Source organism: Epinephelus moara, chromosome 4, assembly GCF_006386435.1.
Source record: "Epinephelus moara isolate mb chromosome 4, YSFRI_EMoa_1.0, whole genome shotgun sequence".
In the NCBI taxonomy this organism is placed as follows: domain Eukaryota; kingdom Metazoa; phylum Chordata; class Actinopteri; order Perciformes; family Serranidae; genus Epinephelus; species Epinephelus moara.
The window spans coordinates 29928001-29949845 of record NC_065509.1 but is presented as its reverse complement, the minus strand read 5'-3'; the positions used below and the strand labels follow the sequence as shown (position 1 = coordinate 29949845).

At 41.1% G+C, this 21845-nt stretch overlaps 1 protein-coding gene across 7 annotated transcripts in view; it reads left to right on the top strand.

The window, feature by feature from the left end:
- diaph2 (diaphanous-related formin 2) overlaps positions 1–21845 on the top strand; it is a 497420-nt gene that overhangs the window by 408403 nt on the left and 67172 nt on the right. For all 7 annotated transcript variants that reach the window (XM_050042679.1, XM_050042678.1, XM_050042674.1 and 4 more), the window contains one exon: positions 9963–10098. In XM_050042679.1, coding sequence (XP_049898636.1) covers positions 9963–10098 — 136 coding nt within the window. The remainder of the gene's footprint in view (positions 1–9962; positions 10099–21845) is intronic.

The window sequence follows — 21845 nt, the reverse complement described above, 5'->3', positions numbered from 1 at the left end:
CAGTCTAAATTTTAAATAAAGCATCCTGGGGAAGATCAGATAACATGTCTCACTTTCCCCACTGGACGCAGAGTCTTAAAATAGTTTTACTGAAAAAACAAAAAAAAGGACTATATTATGCACCATTATTTTGCTATAGCCCGTTACGTTTAGTAGCCCCTCTAAACTTTTAGCTGAGGTGAAGGCGCGCAGTCATGTCAGATAAGATTATTTTTTTTATTATTGATTATTTAAAAAAAGAAAAAGTGGTGTTTTCTCTGTGTTTCCCTGTAGCTTGCTCTTACAGGCCCCTGTTATGACAGATCTGCTCCAGGGCCACAGAAGACATTATACAACTGTAATCTGAAAGTGCAACAAGGGCAGAAACACTTCCTTCACAGTCATCTTATGGTCCATCAAGATCTGTGCCTTTTGAGCCAAATCAGCTGCTAGTTGCAGTTCTGGGAAAGATTTCACTCTCCTCATCTCAAAACTGCCAGAAAGTTTTTGGTTTGGGAGAGTGCACCACATTTTCTGGCCACCTATTTTGGTCTTTTTATTCCCTTGGTTGGCCCTGACATGCTTTTCAGTCTTTCAAGTTCTTGCACTGTTCTCTGCAAGACTGTAACCGCGCTCACCTGCTGTGTGATTTCCTTCCATATGTCATCTTTTAGTAGGTCATAATGCCACTGTGTCTGCCAGAGATTTTTTTTCAGGTATCACAGACGTAACCTCTTTTTTTTGTCACTGAAGTTTTTTCTTTTTTTCATTTTCTTCAATGCCATCACAGCCTGGAAGGTTATAAATATAGGTCTCCTCTTTGGGAACATTTACTTTAAATCCCCCTACATACTATTTATAATCGGTATACTGTATATATAGACATAATGAATGACAATAGGGTTAAGTGAAGTTGTAATACTATAAGATATGTCTACATAGCAGGAGTCATAGTTGCTAACATATTATGCACATTAATAAACACATAAATGTCCTTATATGTCCCTGCTCACAACTGCATTATAATGTGTGATAAACCATTTATTAAATGCTTATATACCACTTACAGGGGGTTAAATTAAAGTGTTACCTCTTCTTTTGCTAAACATGATGTTTCAGAGCAGGGTTATTTTTTTGATACCTTTATTTATGATAATCTTGGTCCATTTTACATGCTGGATATGTACTACACTGTACTTTCAAATGGGAAACAATATTGAATTATTGACTTTACCTGAGCACACTAAGTTTCGGGTGCCCTAACTGCAGAACATAACTTGGCTGAAAAGTAGATACCTGTGAACTTATTCTTCCCACCAGCACTGATTAAGAAATATCGAGTACTGACTTGGGAGCTGTTAGAAAAAAAGGCAAAGTTATAAAACCGATTAAAATATATTATTTGAAAGTAGCTCAGAATAGGAGAACGTATAATTTCAGTGTCTCACTGATAACAGAGCCAGATAAAGGCCTGGACAAGCCTCTTAACCTTAGTTTCATTAGCTAGCAGCTGCTTGTGTGTATGTGAGTGTGTGTGTGTGTGTGTGTGTGTGTGTGTGTGTGTGTGTGTGTGTGTGTGTGTGTGTGTGTGTGTGCCGTCACCACAGGGCATTGCAGATTTTGCTGGATTTTATTAGGGGGTAATGAGTCTGGAGAGGAGGTAAAGATTTTTAAGTCCTAAAGTAGAAGAAATTTTCCACCTGAGAGTTTAAAATTATTTTGTGTATGGCTGAGAAAAAGTTTTGTTACATGTGTGATATTTCCTCCTATTAAAACTAGAATTATGGGACATGTTTACTCTACTGCAAAAGAAGTGTTCTTAGGGCCTTTGCCCTTATGGTGGCTCTTTTTAGTTTAATTGTTCCTAATGAGGAGAGAGCGTATGCAGCCACATGTGACTGTCTAGAGAAATACTGCTTTGCAGTGTCTTATTTCAGAGCGCTCCCACTTTTTATGCAGCCACTCCAAGCGCTTCTGGTTTTAAATTTCTGAACTTTTAAGACAGGCACTGGTGAAGTCACTGCAGCTCCTTTAGCTACTGGATGATATGTCAGTCAAAAAACATCACAATTAAGACAGAAAAGCTTAGGAGTATATCGGCCAGATCCTCTGTTAATGCAGTGTTAGTTTAGCTACCTAGCTGATGTTATTGTAGAGATATTGTTGTCATAGAAACATACCTACGTGTAGTATATCATTTTAAAAGAAGTGCTGGGATGACGCGCTCCCGTGTGTCCTGCCAACGCAACACAGGCCTTCAGAATTTATTCCATAAGCACTCCACCTTAAATACTGCAACACAATTACTATAACAGTGCTGTGGCGACACGTTGGTCAAGTGTTTAGCACTGTCGCCTCACAGTAAGAGGGTTCCTGCTTCAAACCCAGGGTGGTTGGTTCGAACCCAGGGTGGGGGAGCCTGTCTGTGCGGATTGCATGTTCTCCCCATGTCAGCGTAGGTGTTCTCCAGGTACTCCAGCTTCCTCCCACAGTCCAAAGACATGCAGGTTAATTGGTGACTCTAAATTGTCCGTAGGTGTGAATGTGAGTGTGAATGGTTGTCTGTCTCTATGTGTCCGCCCTGTGATACTCTGGTATCCGCCTCTCGCCCAATGTCAGCTTAACAGGATAAGGTGTTACGGAAAATGAATATACAACACTGTTAAAGGTATACTAGGCAGGGTTTTCCTCCAAAAAACATTGTACAGACTCATACAGAATAGTCCCTCTTAATCATCCCCTATGACCCACTACAAGTGTATGGCGGTGTATTTGTCTGCACAGCACGGAGGTGATGTCAGGATTTTATAAAAAGGTAGCGACCAGTTGCCAGGCTGTATGCAGCATGTGTCAAAGAGGAAGCTACGAAAATCGCAGATACAGCACTGGAAAGAAAAAAGCTAACAACGCACGGTGAAACGCTAATCTGGAGTTGTTGTGTTGTTTTGTTTTTTACCTTTGCCGGCAATAATGTTTACAACAATAACCAACAATGCCTGTATAGCACACCTTTATGATACAACACTCAAATGGTGAAAGCAAATGCATCAATAAACTGAAAAGCAGCTTTAAATCTGTTAAAAAATTACAATACGATGTGATATTACCATAACCAAATCCCAATTAATATTGAATCTTTTATCACAGTATCATATTATATAAGAGTGAATCTGGGGTTGGCGCTCTCTTTCATAGGCAATGCTGTTTACACACAGCATCCAACAATTCCTGCGTCGTATACCTTTAAATTGTTGTTTAAATTCCTACAATAGAAGAAGAAAGAGAATACAAAAGTAAGAAGAGCTTACTCTCTGATGTAAATGTGGAATATACGATTACTCTGAACCAAAGTAAAACTAAAAATTCCCCCTGCCTCTTCCTGGTGTAGGGAAGTGTAGTCAATAGGGAATGTGGTTACTGAGAGCAGTAAACAAAGCACATAGGCTGAAGCAGATTGGATGTTAAAGTGGTAATATTAATGACAGGGTAAACACTAGGTCATCTGAGAACAAACCAAGAGCTCCTTTTTCTCCTGAGCAGACAAGTCTGTTAAACATTTATTCAAGTGTCTTTGCTTTTCCACCTTCTACAGTCTATCCATCTCTCCTGGCACCGCCCCAAAAATTCCTGGTGTCAGGATGATGACATGGTGTCCAGGAGGCTTGCTCTCAGTCTTCACAATCCATTAACGTGAATGGCAAGGTCCCCTTGTCTGAATCCTTCTCCTCTCTTTACTCTGATCCCCATCTGAAACCAACTTTTCATTCCCACTGATCAAAGTGCACCAACGCACAACACAACACTCCCTCAAGGATTCCAGAGTTGCATATCTCTAAAAGAGGCATCTACCCAAGAAAATAAATTATTCTCTCAAGCAAATAGCTGCATATGAATATTTTATTACTGATTTAAACTTTCCTGCTATGGATAAGGGGAGGGAACTGAGTGGGATAAAGTGTTGTGGTGCGGTTGTGGTGCGGGGGGCTGGTTATAAGTTAATGTATTCATATAAAAACAATCCTTTAATCACCATATTCTTCAGATATTATTTATAGTTTTTGGCTCCTCAGCTCTGCTGACAGAAAGGCTAATCCCATCTGCTTGCAGAGCACAAGGAATCAATGGTTGTTTCTACTTGAATGTTGTTTTTATTTTCTTACCCTGTGAAAATGACTGAGCTAGCTCCTTTGCAGCATCCTCATCAGCTTTTCTTGTCAGTGAAGGAATTTTCGGGAGATGTCTGCTGGTTATTTATCTTTGACAAAGCCGACCTACATCAACCATTACTGATTTGTTCCAAATGGCAAATCTAATGAACGCTATGACTTCTTGGCAGCTAATAATTTCGAGAAGAGCCCTGAATTTAACTTCTTGATATGCCTGGTGTGCCGCAGACTTTTATTTTAATATTGAGACATTGAGTTGTTTGACTCAGACAGAACATCTTCGCTAACTTCTGTCTTTGTTGCAGTGCCCTGTGTAATGCATTCACAGCACAAAGCATCTGCAGTATTAAAGAATTCCATTGCAATACAGTCACCCTAAATTGCTTTTACTAAAAAGCTAGGGCTTAATGCACCCGACCGACATGAGGCATTTGAGTAAACGCATTGACAGACAGTCCTCACAGAACTGAATGTAACTGATAAGAGAATCCATTAACTCTATTTTCCTTCTGTTTCATTCTCTTTCTCTCCCTCACTCCAGTCCCATTCTCTTTTTTTTTCTTTCCCTGCGTCCAATGAAATATTATTTGATTTCAGCACATGGAGTCAGTATTCCGAGAGTCCAACAATTTGTTAATTTAATGCTGCTGCCATATTCTGAAATAGAGTATGAGTGAAATGCAATCGCAGGGTCTGTATGTGTAATCCTGACCAGGAGCATGGGGGATGAGGATTTTTTCCATTAATGAGTTATCAAAGCGCAGCAGATGGGCTGGGATGAGCTAACAGTCTTCCTTGTTAATTGAGTGACTTTCTAATAAGACCAAAAGACCCAGACCGGGTTCGCAAAGTAGCAAGATAGAGCATCTATGAGATTAGAATGATGATTCGCGTGTGTGTGCTGCGTGTGCGGGTATATCGGTCCACTTTGGAGCCCATTTGATATTTCTAAAGCTTGCTAATTCCTTCACAATATGACAAATTATCATAATCATGCTGATAATGCGGAAGATGATGCTCTGGCAGTGCAGCTCTCCCCACCTTCTTCTTGCTGAATCACTGTCATGTTCCCTCAGTATTTTCACTTATACTAGCATGACAGTCATAAAAATCATTTCACCAGATTTCAGAGGTCACCTATCAATATGGGAATACATCTATACCGCAGAGCAGAAGTCTCACAATCTGTAACCTATAACTTCTTGAGCCCCCCCACTACACACACACATCCTGGCACACAGTGTAACAGATGGCTAATAAACACATTTGCTGCTTAAAGCCCAGGCGCTGTAGTGTTTGTAAAATTCAAATGAGATATAGCAGTGACACTCTCTGTGTGAGATCACTGGTGCGACCGAGCAGTTGGAAATACTTATTGCTCCCTCATTGGACTGGCAAACTTGTATGCATGGGAGGGGAGCCATGCTGTGGGAGATGTATTGTGTTGTGCAGGGTCAAGGAAGAGCAGCAAACACATTTCATGAATTATTGAAAGAACAGACCTGGAAAGGGAAAATGCCGCCTGGCCCTTGTTGCTAGATTGGACCTGTGGGTTGCACAGCATTCGGTTTTCCAGCCAGTTACAGATAGAGGAGTACTTATAATCTCCATCTTAGACACACCGGAGGCCACGAGAAGAAGTGAGTGTGTGTCACACTCCCGGCCTCTGGTGTGTCTAAGATGGACAGGCTTTCAGGCTCATAAAGCCCGAATGTGCCGCCTCAATAGTGTTGTTGACAACCCCACCTGGCATCAAGGTGCTATTATGCAAAACCGCACATTTTGTTTTGTCTTTTCAAGAAGATTCTACCTCTGAATTTGCATACCCCCCTGAGCAATATGTATACAGTACCTGCACCACATTTTCCTACTTTACACCGGAGGGGTTCAGGGCACGAAGCCAGTCATTAACATGGTGTCTGGACTGCAGGGTTTCATTGTTTTATTTAAAGGCTATGAGGTAGAATCAAGGCCACAAAGGACACTGTCTATCATGGGAGGTAATCATAGGGAAAATTGTTTTGGGTTAGTCTGAAGTGCTGCCCAACACATGACTTTTTATTGTATCTTTTCCGTATACTGTACTTTATTTGCTTGTGTTTGGATTAATCTACTTTGCTGAAGAACTATTTTTAATAGGAGTATCTAGTTTGCAAACAAAATCCTCCCTGTTGTGCCTTGCGATAATTGGTAGGGGTGTAAATCACAAGTTTCATCACAAAAATATATTACATTCTTTGGACATATACATTATTTTCTGATATTACAAAGTCTGCCACAATACAATTTTGATTTAAGTCAGGGGCCTGTGATCAATATGAGACAATATCAAGTAGGGCTAGGCGATATGGACAAAAATTCATATCTCGGTATTCACAGGCTGACTGGCGAAACTGTATTTTGTACGAAATGGGCAACACCTTTTCAGATGCAAGTCAAAGCCACATTCGAGATGTCACAAGCACTTTTATAAAAACAGACCGTGATCAAAATAAAATGCAAAGACAGGGATTTTTTTTCCCCTGTTTGAAAATATGCAGCAGCACAACAGTTACACCTCCAAAACACTGGTCGGTTGCGGAAGTGCTATAAAGTTTAGTTGATTCAAAACACATATTAAACACACATTAAGCATGGCTTAATAGCAACAATTTCAAACACAAGTACACAAATTGGCTTCACTATAACTGACAGCATTCACAGACAAACATTTGTCTTTATCTGGACACATTTTCCCCACAAATACAACATGCTAACGTTATTAGCACAAGCCTATGGCATTTTCCATTGTATAGATTAGCCTAGCGAATAGATTCCCTCTGCTCATATGAAGCCAGGATAAATCACACACAAAACTTAAAATGCTATTTTGCGGGGGCTTTATGGTCTTCACAATTTCTTGTTTCTTATCTGTGAAATGAAAGTCATGTAACACAACTTGACCCTATATTGATATAGACGGTGTTGTGTCTAAATTTATATCTTGCTTGAAAATATATGGATACAACATACATAGTTGTTATATCGTCCAGCCCTGTCAGTAAGTATCTCCATTATTTGGTGGTTGACCGCCGTCACTGTTTGAATGCTTAGGAAGGAGGTGTGCTTTGACGGAAACGGTGAAACAGACTTGCCAGGGGAACTTCAAAATAAAGGCGTATCCTAAAGGTGACAATGAAATGTATGAATGTTTTTACTTTGCATCCATGTTGGATTATTTCGATGCATCGATTTAGACGGCGTATCATTACACCCCTGGTAAAACAGAGTGGGTTTCAATCTTTTTGTTCTTCTTCCCAAAGTTTCTCATACTTTAAGCAAAAGTATCAGCCACAGTAACTAAGAAACATTAATAATACCTGTCATCAACACACTGAAGTTACTTACGACTTAAACAAGTTTGATTCACTGAAGAAAGACATATAATAATAGCAAACTCTCCAGAATCTTCCTTGCTTGAATTAATAAAACTATTTGTTTCTAATCTAAAAGTGGCCATAAAAATGATAATTAGTACAATTTACTTGATTTCTTGTGTAATACTGTAATTGTCTAGTGGTGCTTAATGAGTTCTATTTCAAGACCCCAGAAGTTAATACAGCCCACTCCTGCTGGACCCAGGTGGCCCTGTCAGTGGGATTTAATGTGTACTTTACATTTATACTTTGATCTCTTAATTTAGCTAAACAAAGTAATACTAAATTGTTTTCATTTGAATAAATTATTAAGCTCTCATTGGGTGTCACGTTAACGATAGTGATGATCTTCAACGAGGGCCAGATGACTCACTGTGAAGGCCAAAAATAACTTGTTTCCATGGTCACCTGAAATCATACTGTCAGATTCTTGAGTAGATGAGAGCACTCAACAGACAAAAACAAAATGCATGGATTTTTTTTTTTTTCCAGCCATCATACAGAATATTTGAGCAGATTTTAGAGGAACCAGATCTTTTGTTCTATGTTCCGATGAGGTTTAAATCTGGTTCTCTGCACTGAAGATTATTTTTGAAAACACATCTCGAGAGGATTGTTTATCTCTTGTATGTCCTCCTACAATATACAGAGTTGGCAAGAAAATGAGACCTGATACAATCAGTTGTTGCCAACGGCAAAATAGGGGCTGTCAAAGAGAATGGTAAAGGGAAAAAATAAGAGATCAGTGAAAACATATTTGTTGCTATGGCAATTAGTGGTGCTGTGTGATTAGAGCAAGATAATTACGTTGCATAATCGTGTTTACAGTCAGAATTAGTTGTTTGTTTAAAATAAGTTTTGCCGGCAGGACTTTATTTGTAATCTGCATAATTTATCTGCCAACTTATGCTGTAGATGTTGAGCAATGCAGGGATATTACTTCCAAAATGAATTGACTCCTGTCAGCGGATGAGGACAGAAATCAATTTGATCCGAGCTGCCAGCCCTGCCCATCACTTAAACAAAACGCACGAGTTAACTCATTCATTACTGAGCATGCAGCTCTCATCCACTCTAATTCAACACAGCAGCAAAGTGCACACAGTCAATAGCTCTTACAGTGTGTCGCTGTATCATTTACACAACCTTGATGTGGCGATAAAGTGTAGCTTGATTTTTGAGTGTTCAACGACTTGAAGCAGCTGACGAAGCAAAACATCTCTTAGGTTTTCATAACACACATAATACGAAAACACACCTCCCTTATTATTCCGCTCCCTCCCCCGCTCTCTCATTGCCCTTGTCATCCAACAAGGAGACAGTGACAATGAGGGCTCGTGTCCTTGGACATGGAGCAAAGCTCTACTATTGACTGACATCATGAGCTGCTCTTTCCTTGTTCCTTCCCCACAATCCCTGTAATCCCTCTGTCTTAGCTGCCAACACGACACACACATCAGGACCACAGGGGCATTAGATGGGGGGGCCTTCTGTCGCCACTTATTATATCAGTGCATAGACAGGGCCATGCCTCTACTTACTGACACACACATACACACACACACACATATGCATACATAAGGGGGAAACACCGCAGATGAAGCACAAAGATGCCCATGGACAGCATTGGCACACAGGCTTATATCCACATACAGTACGACCTCTCACACACACACACACACACACGTACATACACTAACACCTATGATGGGTCCTGTCAGGGGCTCCGCCACAGGCCGGGGATGAGAGAGCATTTTGTTGTCTCCAAAGGTCACACGGTTGCATCTTACTCTCTGTTGGCGCAAGAACAAACTGACACATTTGTAAAGGCTGAATCCGTACCGTTGATTATCTCTCTTTCTCTGACTCCTTCCTGACATTTCAGCCGGTCACGAAGGAGGAGGAGGATGATATCTTCGTCTCCATCCTCAGAGACTGGCACTCTGCTGCTACACTTCTTCTCTTCTCATGCACTCACTCCCCCCCTTATTGTCAAAAGGAAATATCCTAGCATGGTACACATGTGTGATGATCATCTCGCCTTTTTCTTAGTGTCATATTGATGTATTATTGACAACAAATCAGCTCTGTGGGTTATTGAAAATATGTAAAGCAGTCCAGAAGCCTTGCAGACAAATATGCTTGTATTAAAAAGCCCATACACAAGGCATGATATATTGTTTATTCCAGCAGCTTATCTCCAACTATCAAACCCTTCTCTGAATAAGAATTTGCTGATGGCATGCTGGCGCTTCTGAACACTATACAGTAGTGAAGACGCTAAAAGAGTGGTGGTGGCAGCAGCCAGATTCTGATTATATCTGTCTGTGTGTCTGCATCTGTGTGTCTCTGTATGTGTGTGTGTGTGTGTGTGTGTGTGTGTGTGTGTGTGCCTCATCAGGAAGCAGTGAAGGAGAACCACAAGAAGAGGGAGATGGAGGAGAAGATCAAGAGAGCCAAGCTGGCGAAGGAGAAAGCAGAGCGCGAGAAGCAGGAGCGCCAGCAGAAGAAGAAGCAGCTGATTGACATGAACAAAGGTATGCTACTTCTCCCCGCGCCACCACAGAGACAGAGACGGGGAGGCAGGTGGGGAGTAAGGACGAGGAGAACAGGAGGGTAGAAAAGGGGGTTTCATGGAATTGTGCTTCACACAGATTTGAACTCTGAAGGAGGAGGATAATGCGTGGGAGTGTGGGGGGGGGGCATCTTTTTCGGCTGTGAAGGAATCTTATACTTGCTCTTGTAGCCGATGCAATGCTTCCAAACAACAGGCAGATTATGCTACTTTTAGCTTGTTTTTTTTCCCATGAAACATTTGCTCAAATAGAAAGAAACCTTCTCTGCTGCAGTAATATGCACATGCATCTCTGAACATTTAACACATGTGGAGTAGCAGTGTTATAAAATAGCAGTAGGACCAATTATTGGAGTGTCTTCATCACAAAGACTTTGTTTGAGCCCTCTCAGAAGTGGCAGTGGCAGTATGTAGGTCACATGTATTGACAGGAAGCTGTGGTTGACTCATAAAAGAGGCTGAAAGTGGCTCCAGATCGCACTTGACAATACGATCATGCTGCTGTTATCCATTTATCACTACTCATGTGCAGGCAACACGACAGAGAAATTATCATTCCTCCAGTCTGAGAATGTTTTCGGGCAGCGTGCTATATTTATTGTAGTGAATCATTGGAATTACTCTGTTGTCCTACAGCGATGCCAGTAAACTGCGTATTGATCAGTGTAAGTTGCAGTTGTTCAGACATGAAAAATTAGAGCGACAGGGCTGGATGCCTGTGTCTAGTTATGCCAATGACATTGAGAAGGAATTTCAAGCCTGAAGGGGCTTTGCGAGCAGTCAGTGTGGTCTTTTGTCCACTTTTTTTTTTTTTTTTGACAAACAGGCTGGGATTTCCACAATTCACCAGCTTCTAAATGTCAGCGCCAGCCAAGGACCTCTCTGTAGCTCAGCCACATTGGGAAATGTGACAAGACAGTCTTCAGTATGCCACAAACTCTCCAAGATAATTGATGCATGCTACAGTTTTTTTTTCTTTCCCTGAGCAGTGACCTCTTTGAAAGCTTCACTTTTAATAATCCAACATGGCTGAGCCGAAGGAGTCTGTCTACTCCTCTCTCTCATTCTGGCTAACCAGATGGAGAAGGGTAGAGAAGTAGGTATGATATTAAATATTTCTGCCAGAGCAGATTTTGATCTCAGTTTCTGAATGCCATAATATGACTTGCATGAATAAAACATGAGGATGACATGGGCAACGTTGCCTGCAGCCTTGGAGATAGTGGGGATTGTCCTCCACACCAACACCTCGCACGTTGGACTGTCGCGATCACAATGACCTTGGCGGTTATGAAATACATACTTTTAAATTCAAGAAGAGCTAAACCCCGTCTGCTATTTACCCTGCAAAGGTTTTTACCTGCATTGCCTACACAGTTTCATTAATCGCTGAATAATACCGTCTTGTGTACTAACTTGTCTGCATTAACTTGTGTGAAATGCAGTCAGATAAAGGACAATCAGAATGTGAGGCTCTTTAAATGGATCCTGTGAATGGGAATCTGAACTTGAGCCAGAAGCAGGTCGGAGGTTACAGTTCTCTCTTAGTTTCTCTTGAAGCTGTTTGTTTTCAACACACATAGCGGGATATTCAGTGTTTTCTTGTTGCACATCTTTCTTTTCTCTACCTCTCCTCCTCTCCAGTTGACAGCCTTGGCTTGAGAGTCTTGGCTCTTCTCTCCCATTCTGCTCTAAAATTCTATGTGCGCTTTCAGATATTTGGAGGAGTTAGTTATATGAGGAGGCTTTTCACATCAATATTTCACGCCGAGCATCAGCCGTGTTTTCTGTGAAGGTTGATGAAAATAAGGTAGCGTTCGGCACAAAGAGGCTTTTTTAATTCCACTTACCATTAATAAATAATGTTCAAACGTTTTCCACATTAGATTTGCATTTTAAAGGTGGAAAGGCTAATTGATGCGCTGAAATAGAGCACGGTTCAGTATACATATTCTTGTTTTCATTATTTTGATCTCAACCTTGGTCTCAGATAGATAGATTGATAGATTTGCCGACCTGAATATGGTACATTTTTTGTTTACAAGTGCATTAGCATGAGCAGATGGAGTAAACATATGGCCATTGTATTATGAGAATTATGTACAGGTCAATATCTCTTGAATGGATTTACTGATTTACTCATTTTATTGCTTAAAGGACTGTTTGATGGATCCTACTATTGTGTTTTAATGCAATTTCAAGAGGCTATTTTTGAGGAGGGATAGATTTTGTGTCATTTCACAAATTGCGACCTAATCCTCTTCGCTTGCAAATGATTAACAATGAAATGCATATTTAATGAGAGTTTAATTCATTTAGCTTTTGCCAGGATGGCACCAGGGTGGGGGAGGGGAGACAGACAAATGCTTTTAGGAAACAGATAATAAAAAAAAAATCATTTTTCTGCCATTTCCCAGTTGATAAAACTTGAGATTATACCCTCTGTAAGTGTAAGTGCATTGACATGTGCACTCCTTCAACAAGCATGATTGATAGATGAGACAAGTGCAGAGCTAAACGTGTTTTCCTTGTGAAGTATTAGAAATCCTAATGTAGGAAATTGCTTATGAAATCATTACCCGGTCACCCCATTTGTTTTAATTTGCTCTAAGTGGATTTCCATATTCTCTTGAACTGACCAGATGTTCAACATTTACCAAATTGCTTTACTTCGCTGGAAATAACTGTTAAACACTGCAGAATAAACCCAAACTAATGCTTCTGTCTGAAACAGAGGAAGACGGTTCATCACAGCAGAATTTGTTTTATTTTTTTATTGCGGGGTATGAAACAATGTCGCAAGCAGCATGCAGTGTGTGTCAAGAGCCGGAGCATGGTGGAGCATCTGGACTTTGTTTCTCTAAGGCATTTGTGAGGACTAGCAGGCCCCTCTGGCCGCCTACTCGGCTGGCATCACCGGGGTCAGTGCCCCCGTCTGGGGCAAGTGTCTGCACCCACATGTCAACTGTGTACCCCAGTCAAATCCACTGAGCTTTGAACAGAGCCGGAAAGCACACATGCCGCTTTGAGCACAATGCAGCTTGGCATATGGCACATAGGAATAAACAAATAAGCAGGACAGAAAAAAAGAAAAAGTTATTTGAACATTTTATTTAGTCCAGGCATTTCTCCCAGGTACCGCAGAGAAATAGTGGAGAACTTTGTGTTTAACAGGTTTTTTGTCAACTTTTCTCAGACCTACTTTATGGGAGTATGGGTTTCAGTATGTGGATGGTTGTAGTAGCTTGTGTAAAAGCCCCCTTCACCATATGAACCTCTGAAAAACATTTTTATTGCCAACCTGAGGAATATCAAGTTTAGGAGCGTACTGGTTGTAGCCTGTGAGTTTTACGACACCTTTTTATGTGTGCACCAACTGCTATCTTACTTGACTGCACACAATAAATGTAATCCAACTGGACTTTTGTAGTATTAGAGGAAATCATTTCCTTAAGTTATTTCAGGTCTTAAAATAGAATTCTTTGATTGGAAAACAAACTCTTTGTAACAAACCATGTGAGAACAACTATTTAACTTGTCCTAGACAGTGTTATCAAAGCCCTCTGAACACATTAAGAGGCTCCACAGATGCTGTTTTTATGATTAAGTTTTACCTGCAAAGTGATCATTTTTTACAGTATGAATTAGAGCCCACTCAGCCTCTTCAATCCATTCTTGCAACAGCTTGCAGACACCCGCAGAATGCAGACCCGTACGCTGGCTCGCTCTGTGGGAATATTAGAGGAGAAAAATAGGTTTTGTCGAGGTGTTTGTGTTAATATAGCTATTGAACACACATTATTATCATCTTAAACCTGGCTGTCTTTGTTCACACAACAGCTGGAAGTTTTGTATACCTCATACTCCACCACTGTGTTTAAAAATGACTGAGCCCATTAGTAGAAATCATTGGTCTTATTATGTTAAACTCCTCAAAGGGACACAGCCAGAGATATTTAACAAAATGTCCCAGCTTGCAGCACATGGTTTATTGTTCATTGTAGGTTAATCCTTATATTATGTTTCTTTTTTAATTTCGGTACATTCTACAATTATTTTTTGTCCTCCTTTCCTCTCCAACAGCTTTTTTTTTGTGCTGGTGATAGTCGTCAAGGCGTTTTTCCCCGTTCAGCAAGGCCTGCTAGAATGAGGTCTCCATGTCTCTATGATTCTCTGCAGAGAGCAGTTGGCATGTTGACAATGATGGGCCTGCAGCTTCTATTTATGCATCCTCCTTGTCAACCTTTCACACTTTGAGGATGAACTAGTGTATGTTTACACAAATAAAAGTGGGCTCCTCTCGCAAAATCAGTCACTTTTCTGAATACAAGCAAAATAAGTTAGAGAAGGCTTTGGCTGCTTTTTAGACCACAATGTTTGTTTGTTAATTTTTTTTTACATATCATTTTTATCCAGACTTTTAAACACGGATTCTAGAAAATCCATAACATTGGTTCGATTATACACATTTAAGATCCACAAATTTAAGGTATACTATACAAGATTTTCCCAAAAAAGAATGTATAGACTCACACCAAAGTAATCCCTCTGAATCATCACTAGAGGTGTGTGGAGGTGTATTGTTCTGCAAAGACTCTGCCCTCTGCCTGTGTTTTCTTATTTCCCTGTTATTTTGATGTGTTCAGGATTTTCCTTGGCACAGCACGCAGGTGAGGTCGGGACTTTATGAAAAGGTAGTGACCAGGCTCTAGACTGTAAGCAGCACTCAGAGGAAGCTACGAATATTGTGAACAGAGCTCAGATAAAACGCAAATGAAGCGAGGCAAAATGCCAAGTAGAGTGAATCTGGGGTTGGTTGTCATTGCAATATCTTTACAAAGCATAACCCACAATTCCTACATAGTGTACTTTTAAGATTTGGCTGTTCTTAGAGTGTATAAAGATAATTTTCATTATGCCTCTGTGTTGGCGAAAACTGAAGCCAGGGGCATTATATTTTGTGGGTTGTCCATCCATTCGTCTGTCCCATTCTCATGGACACAATATGTCAAGACAGCCTTGAAGGAATTTTTTCAAATTTGGCACAAACATCCCCTTGAAATCTGCAATGTACCGATTACATTTTGGTGCTTATAGGTCAAAGGTCAAGGTCACTGTGACCTTGTCTGTCTTGTGAACACGATATCTCAAAACATCTATAAGGGATTTTTTTTTCCAAATTTGGCACAAGTGTACCCTTGAACTCAACAATGAACTGATAAGATTTTGGTGGTCAAAGGTGGAAGTCACTGTGACCTTGTCTGGTCTGTCTCAGTCTTGTGAACGTAATGTCTCAAGAGTACCTTGAGGGATTTTTTGCAAATTTGGCACAAACGTTCATTAGGACTCAATAATGAACTTTTTAGATTTTGGTAGTCAAAGGTCACTGTGATCTCACAAAACATGTTTTTGACCATAGCTCAAGAAATCTTGCACTAATTATGACAAAACTTCACACAAATGTCTAATAGGATAGAATAAAGAAGGCATGACACTCTGTATCCAGAAGCCAAAGTTCAACTTCACTGTGACATCATAATATTCTGCATAAAATATGTTTCTGACCATTACGTCATATCTCAGGAACAGAAGGGGAGACATTTGCTCAGATACTGAATTGGTGACACTTTTCTTGAAACTGTTTATTGCATAGATCTTCTGTGCTGCTTGGGGACATGGATGTCAACTGTAAGAGGGACTTGATTAGTGCACAGAGGCATACGCTTGTGGGGTGGTAATTCTAGTTGGTTGTGTGTAGCTAACGTCTTCATCTGAGTGTTATCTTTTTCCTGCGTTTTCTCCTGTTTGTGCATCTTCCTGAAAGACAAAGTTGTAAAAGTATTTTTTTCTTTTGTTTACCAAAGCACATTTCTAAATTCAGGTGTCTAATAGTGTGGCGTGCTAAACTAAATTGACATATTTCTATGCAGTTGGCTGACTGGTTGTGGCTGGCGGAGCCCTGTCAGCAGTGACAGTGGCGGAGATGTGGATTGATGACTTTGTGTGACACTGACAGCTGCCGGTAGGCCAGTGCATACCGGCGTCGCAGCCATGCCAGCTAGGTGATCATAGACAGGTGCTGACAGGCGGTGTTGGGGTGGACAGGTTAGCTCTCTGAGTTTGCATAGTGTCTGCGCAGCACAGCCGACATGGCAAACAATATCACCGAGGGAGATAGCCTTGTGGGGACGTGAAGGGTCAGCAACCTAAGTTGATAAAAGAAATGTTTCTTAGAGAGATTCCTCCATTCCTCAGCTTAGCGTGGAAATGAAGCCAGTATTAGGAAGCTAAAGTTGACCTTCATGTTTGCTACAGAATATAACAAACAAGGACAGACCTTTCCAGAATGTAATGATGATACATGGCACAGTGTCTGAATTTGCTGCCTGTTTATCCCCTAAAGTGTCATTTCTTTGTCATGCCACTAAAGGCTCCCATGTCTGGTTATATTTTTGTAGTTTCTGATGAGTTATAAAAATGAAGGATCTTTCACTGCATCTGCATATGGATGTCACTGCAGCAGAATGCCAAACTCTGAGCAAATTGCTTTTTTCTTTGTCCCTGCATTTGAGCTGTGTCGATCCGGGGTGCAGGATGTGCAAGGCATGCTCCGAAACTCCGCAGTATAGATTGGTGAATTCCATCATTACCTTGAAAGACGGGAACAAGGGCACCAGGATTATCTGCTGTCATACACCCATTCTAATAAATAACAGCATATTAGATTGTGCTATATCTGCAGTCGAAATCAGAATCTGCCTCAAGGCGACGATGGCACACTGAATATGGCTGACTGCATCTCAACTAAGGCCCATAAGAGCAAGCAGCATGAACAGGAGCATGTAGGAAAAGAGAATTATTCATAAACACATGACATGCAGGGATTAAATACATCTGATTGACTGCAGTGTGACATTTTGTAAGTGAAGGTAATACAATAAAATACTCATCCAATACTCATCCTCCCAAATTATAACGTTTCCAATGCATTTCCATAAATAAATGTCAGCGTGAGGAAAACAAGCCTGGCTTCACAGGAAGCCTTTTAATATTCTATGATAAATACCATAGTTCATTAGCAATTAACAGTAACACCAGGGAATAGTCTCTCCCACATTTTTGTCTGTCTGCCTCATGCAGTAAATTGTCAAGCTGAATATGTATTGTATTGTTTATTTTTTAATTTAGTGACACCCTCTCTTGTATCGAGAGAAAGACAAAGAACACTAATTGGATTGCACCTTAAAGCTTTTAATCACTTTTATCTTTAGCTTAATTTAGTTAAAGTCACAATCAAGGAAGTGAGACATGCATCAGATATCTCAGTCTTTCCTGCTTTCACTCTCTTATTCCCTCTGAGTCTGCGTGTCTCTCTTTCTATGTCTCTCTCTCTCTCTCACACACACACACACACATACACACACACACTCTATACCCATCCCGCCATGTTCTTTTCTCTCATCCCATTGCTTTCGTAAATATTCTCCTTCTCCTTGGTGAAATCAGCCCAGGCACAGTTGAATCTCATTAATTTGTGGGTGGTTCAAGTGTCTGATCATTTCCCCTCCCAGATCTGGACCTCACCAGTCACTTTACAGTCAATCAAATCTAATTACCCTCACTACAAAGACCATCAAATCCCATTGTCAAATCCATTTAGCTTCCCTAGACAGCACCGCCTTTCACTGATGCAAACAGCCCATGTGTGGTTTGGTTCAGATGTTATCTGGATGTGGATTCCAAAACTCTGCATCTGTTATCCAAATGTGCCACTCATGTAAAATCCACACTGACCTGCATGGATGAAACCCAAAATGTTTATAGTATCTTAATAAGCTTCCACATGCCAAAGCCTCGATGACATCCCTTTTATTTTTAATAACTGGAGTCATTGCCACATATGCTGAATGTCTGTGGAGTTACGATGCCCCTGCCACATATGTGTGTGATGCCATGTCAGCATGGCACTAACAGATCAGGGCTGTTCTTGTTCATACTACAGCACAGTAAAAGGTGTTAAAGGATTTGAGGTCCACCCAAACTACAGTAGAAATGTCTGTTGACTGCACTTCTTCATCTAACCAGCACATGATGACTGCATCCTCTTTGAAAATACCTCCTTGCAATATTTAAAATGCATCCAATTCTTTAAAAAAGACACTGAAATAGTCATAGATCAGCAGAGGCAGTCCTTCACTAATGTTGGACAAAAGGCTGACTTATAGTTGTGTGTAAACTCTGCGCAGAGCCTACGCTGTAACCGATGCAAGTGGCCAACACCACTGTGAGTATTTATATTTGTGCATGGTGCTTCTGTGTCTCACCACAGTTACACCTCCAAAACGCTAGTTGGCAGCGGGGTTTCTATGGCACTGTGTTGTGTTTCTGTAAAGTGTAGTAAAGTTTGATCGATTCAACTAACAAACTTAAAACATACATAAAACTTGGCTTAATAATGACAACATTAAACGTAACGAAAGTAAAAAAAAATCGCTCCATTATGACTTTCAAGTTTTAAAGACAAAAGACTGTCTTTTGCTAGACGAGTTTTCCCCACAAATACAACATGCTAACATTGTTAGCACATGCCTTTGACATTTTACATTGTTTAAATTAGCCTAGTGGCTAGCAGACTTTTTCTCCCACTCATATGAAGCAGGGAACAACAGCAACATTTAACAAAGGTAACGTTACAAAATTCAACTTCATTGTAACTCACAAGGCTTACTTATAAAACAGTTGTCTTATACTGAACATGTTTTCCCCACATTTACAACATGCTAACATTATTAGCATAAGCCTTTGACATTTTACATTGCTTAAATTAGCCTAGTGGCTAGCAGACTTTTTCTTCCACTCATATGAAGCAGGGAACAACAGCAACAATTAACAAAGGTAACGTTACAAAATTTAACTCTATTTTAACTCATAAACATTTGTCTTATACTATACATGTTTTTCACACATTTACAACATTATGCTAACATTATTAGCATAAGCCTATGACATTTCATGTTGCAAAAAATAGCCTACCAGCGAGCGTACTTTTCCTGTACTCACATTAAGGCAGGAAAAATCAGACTTAAACGCTATTTTGTGGGGGCTTTATTGTCTTCACAAGTCATTGTTCTTTATCTGTAAAGTAAAAGTAAATAAAAGATTACATTCCGCTGAGGGAAGTGGTTGTCAGTTTACAAAAATAAACAGGAAGTTTGCGGCAGTGCGACATGTACTTAAACTTCTAGGGAGGTGCACATCAGTCTACAACGTACGCTATGGCCTAGGGTATGCTTCCATACAGAGCCTATGCAACGCAGAAGTATAAATCTTGCTTTATGCTGCACTTCATGTTACTGCTTCATAAGATACGCCTTCTACTGCCTAGCATGCAAAAGAATTTTAATGTGAATTAGTAGCAGAACATGTTCAGAGTGCAGTGAACCCCCGATGTTGGATTTGAAAATTCCTCCCAGTGGTAGTATTCAGAAAGACACTGCGGTAGATGTCAGTGCACTCTGAAGCACCATTCCTTCTCTAAGGATCCAACCTGAGCAAACTAGAATGAAAGTAAAATCATCAACATACTACACCAATTATCACTGGGGTTATCTTATTTTTCTACAAAAAAAAAAAAATGGGTTGTATGCCAACAGAAGGATTTGAAGATGCTATAAACAGCAAAAAAATAAATTGCACATGTGGGGCTTTTTTCACAACTGCTCTGATATCATGGCAAAGAGCAGATCAGAAAACACTGACACTGGAATCTATTAGATTTGGTAAGAAAAAAGAGAAACACGACTGAAACAAAACTCCAAACTGAAGCGACTTTGACGTTCACTGCTGAAAGTTGAGCATAGTGAGCCTTGTGAAAATAGTGCTTGTTATCTAGTAAACTGCAAGACCACATGTTTGATCAGTTTACAGTGAAAGTAGACACCATCAGCGTTTATCCCCCGCTGTGAGGTCAGAGTGAAGATGCATATGGCTCAGGGTCTACCATATTGCAGCTAAATTTAGCAGAAACTAGCTTCTGGAAAAGCCACAACAGTGGTCTAGTCTGCTGTGAGGAAAGGCTCTTGTGGCCATGCTGGCACCCTGACATGTTGACCCCATGTGGCTTAGAGAAAGTGTGTCAACTTAACATCTGTCAGTGCCGGGTTGGAGCTCTCCCTTGTGTGTTGGTGGTGTTACTGGGCAAACTAGCCAGAAGCAGTGGATAGATGGTGATAGCAATATGGTAACTGGGGGGGCCCGCAGGCAGTAGAAGTAAATTATAGCAGAGGAAGCAGAGTGTGGTGACTGCTACGTTGCGAGCATCTCTCTCTTTCCCCCCCTTCCCATCTCCCAACCTCCCCTCCCTACTGTTCCTCACTTGGGGCCTGGCAGCATCCATCCAGATGGAGGGTTTATTTTTGTTTTTGTTTGTTTACTTATTCATGCATCCAGCTATTCGGGGCATCGCAGGGGCTTTCGTTCCACCACAGAATGCAAATCGCCACGGCGGCTAATCCACTTTCATCTCTCCCTTGTCGACATCCAACTTCTCTCCACGTTTCCCCCCCAGTCTCTCGCAGTCAGGACATCTCTCTTTCTCTCAGGATGTGGGATCAGGCCTGTGGTGACCAGGCCAGCCTAGCTCCAACACTTGTCTTTAACTTCATGCATGTCAAACACAATACACCTCTCACCTCACACCCACCTTTCCCATCTTCAAGATATTCTGCCCCTCTCTCCACATTTTGCTTTCCTCTCTTCCCCCCCGCTGACCCTGGCGCCACACAGGGGCTCATCGCACAAGGAAAGTAGAAGCTACACTGCCATTTCCCCTGGAATGAAGGGTTGTGGGAGCATCCCTAATTGAGTTAGGGAGGACATGAGTGGGTTTGCTCATCAAGTTGTTACAGTAAAACAATCCAGATGAATCAGCAGGCGAATCTGTCTTTTTTATTAGCCATCTTACCCTTCTGCTCCCCTTTTTCCTCCTCTCCTTTTCACCGAAATAGACTAGTAAACATGCACACACACACACACACCTACAAATTAAAAACCACGGCCTGTCTGAAAAGTTTCTCAGGTCATTGTGTCAAAGCTTTTGTCAGAGTTGGGTGGTTGGACTGCAGGGAGATGGAAAAAAGGGGCGGAGAGAGTGAAAAACAAATGAAAGACATCTAACAGGTGCATGACTGCTGTCCTTCGGGCACTTGTGTTCTCTGTGCTCTCTGTGGCTGTAATGGTCTCTGTCTGCCTGGGTCTCAGGAGCTGCTGGGACTGCAGGTAAGAAGGGCGAGAGGAGGGGGTGACTCCACTCAAAGCCAGACAGTAAGAGAGTAGACAGCAGAGCGGTGAGGGGAGGAGGGGGATATTGAGTAATGCAGGTGGTTGTGTGTGTCTTGGTGGCTGAGCCTGAATTCAGATGTGAAAGTAACACAGAACCAGGTGCATACAAGTGTGAGTAGAGAGATGGAGGCGAGATAAAAAAGAAAGTGTGGTTGTTGCCTCTCCACCTGGCCATAAAGCAGCACCCCCCTCCCTCCACCGAGGCCTTTGTTTCACGGCTAATGGTCCAGGTTAATTGCACAGGTGACTCTCTGTGGGGGAACAGATGGGCTCAAATGTGTTCAAAAACAATCCGCAGCAAGCAAAAAAAAAAAAAAAAAAAAACTAGGAATGACTTGTTCCTCTCTTCTTGATTCTTCCTTTTCTTTC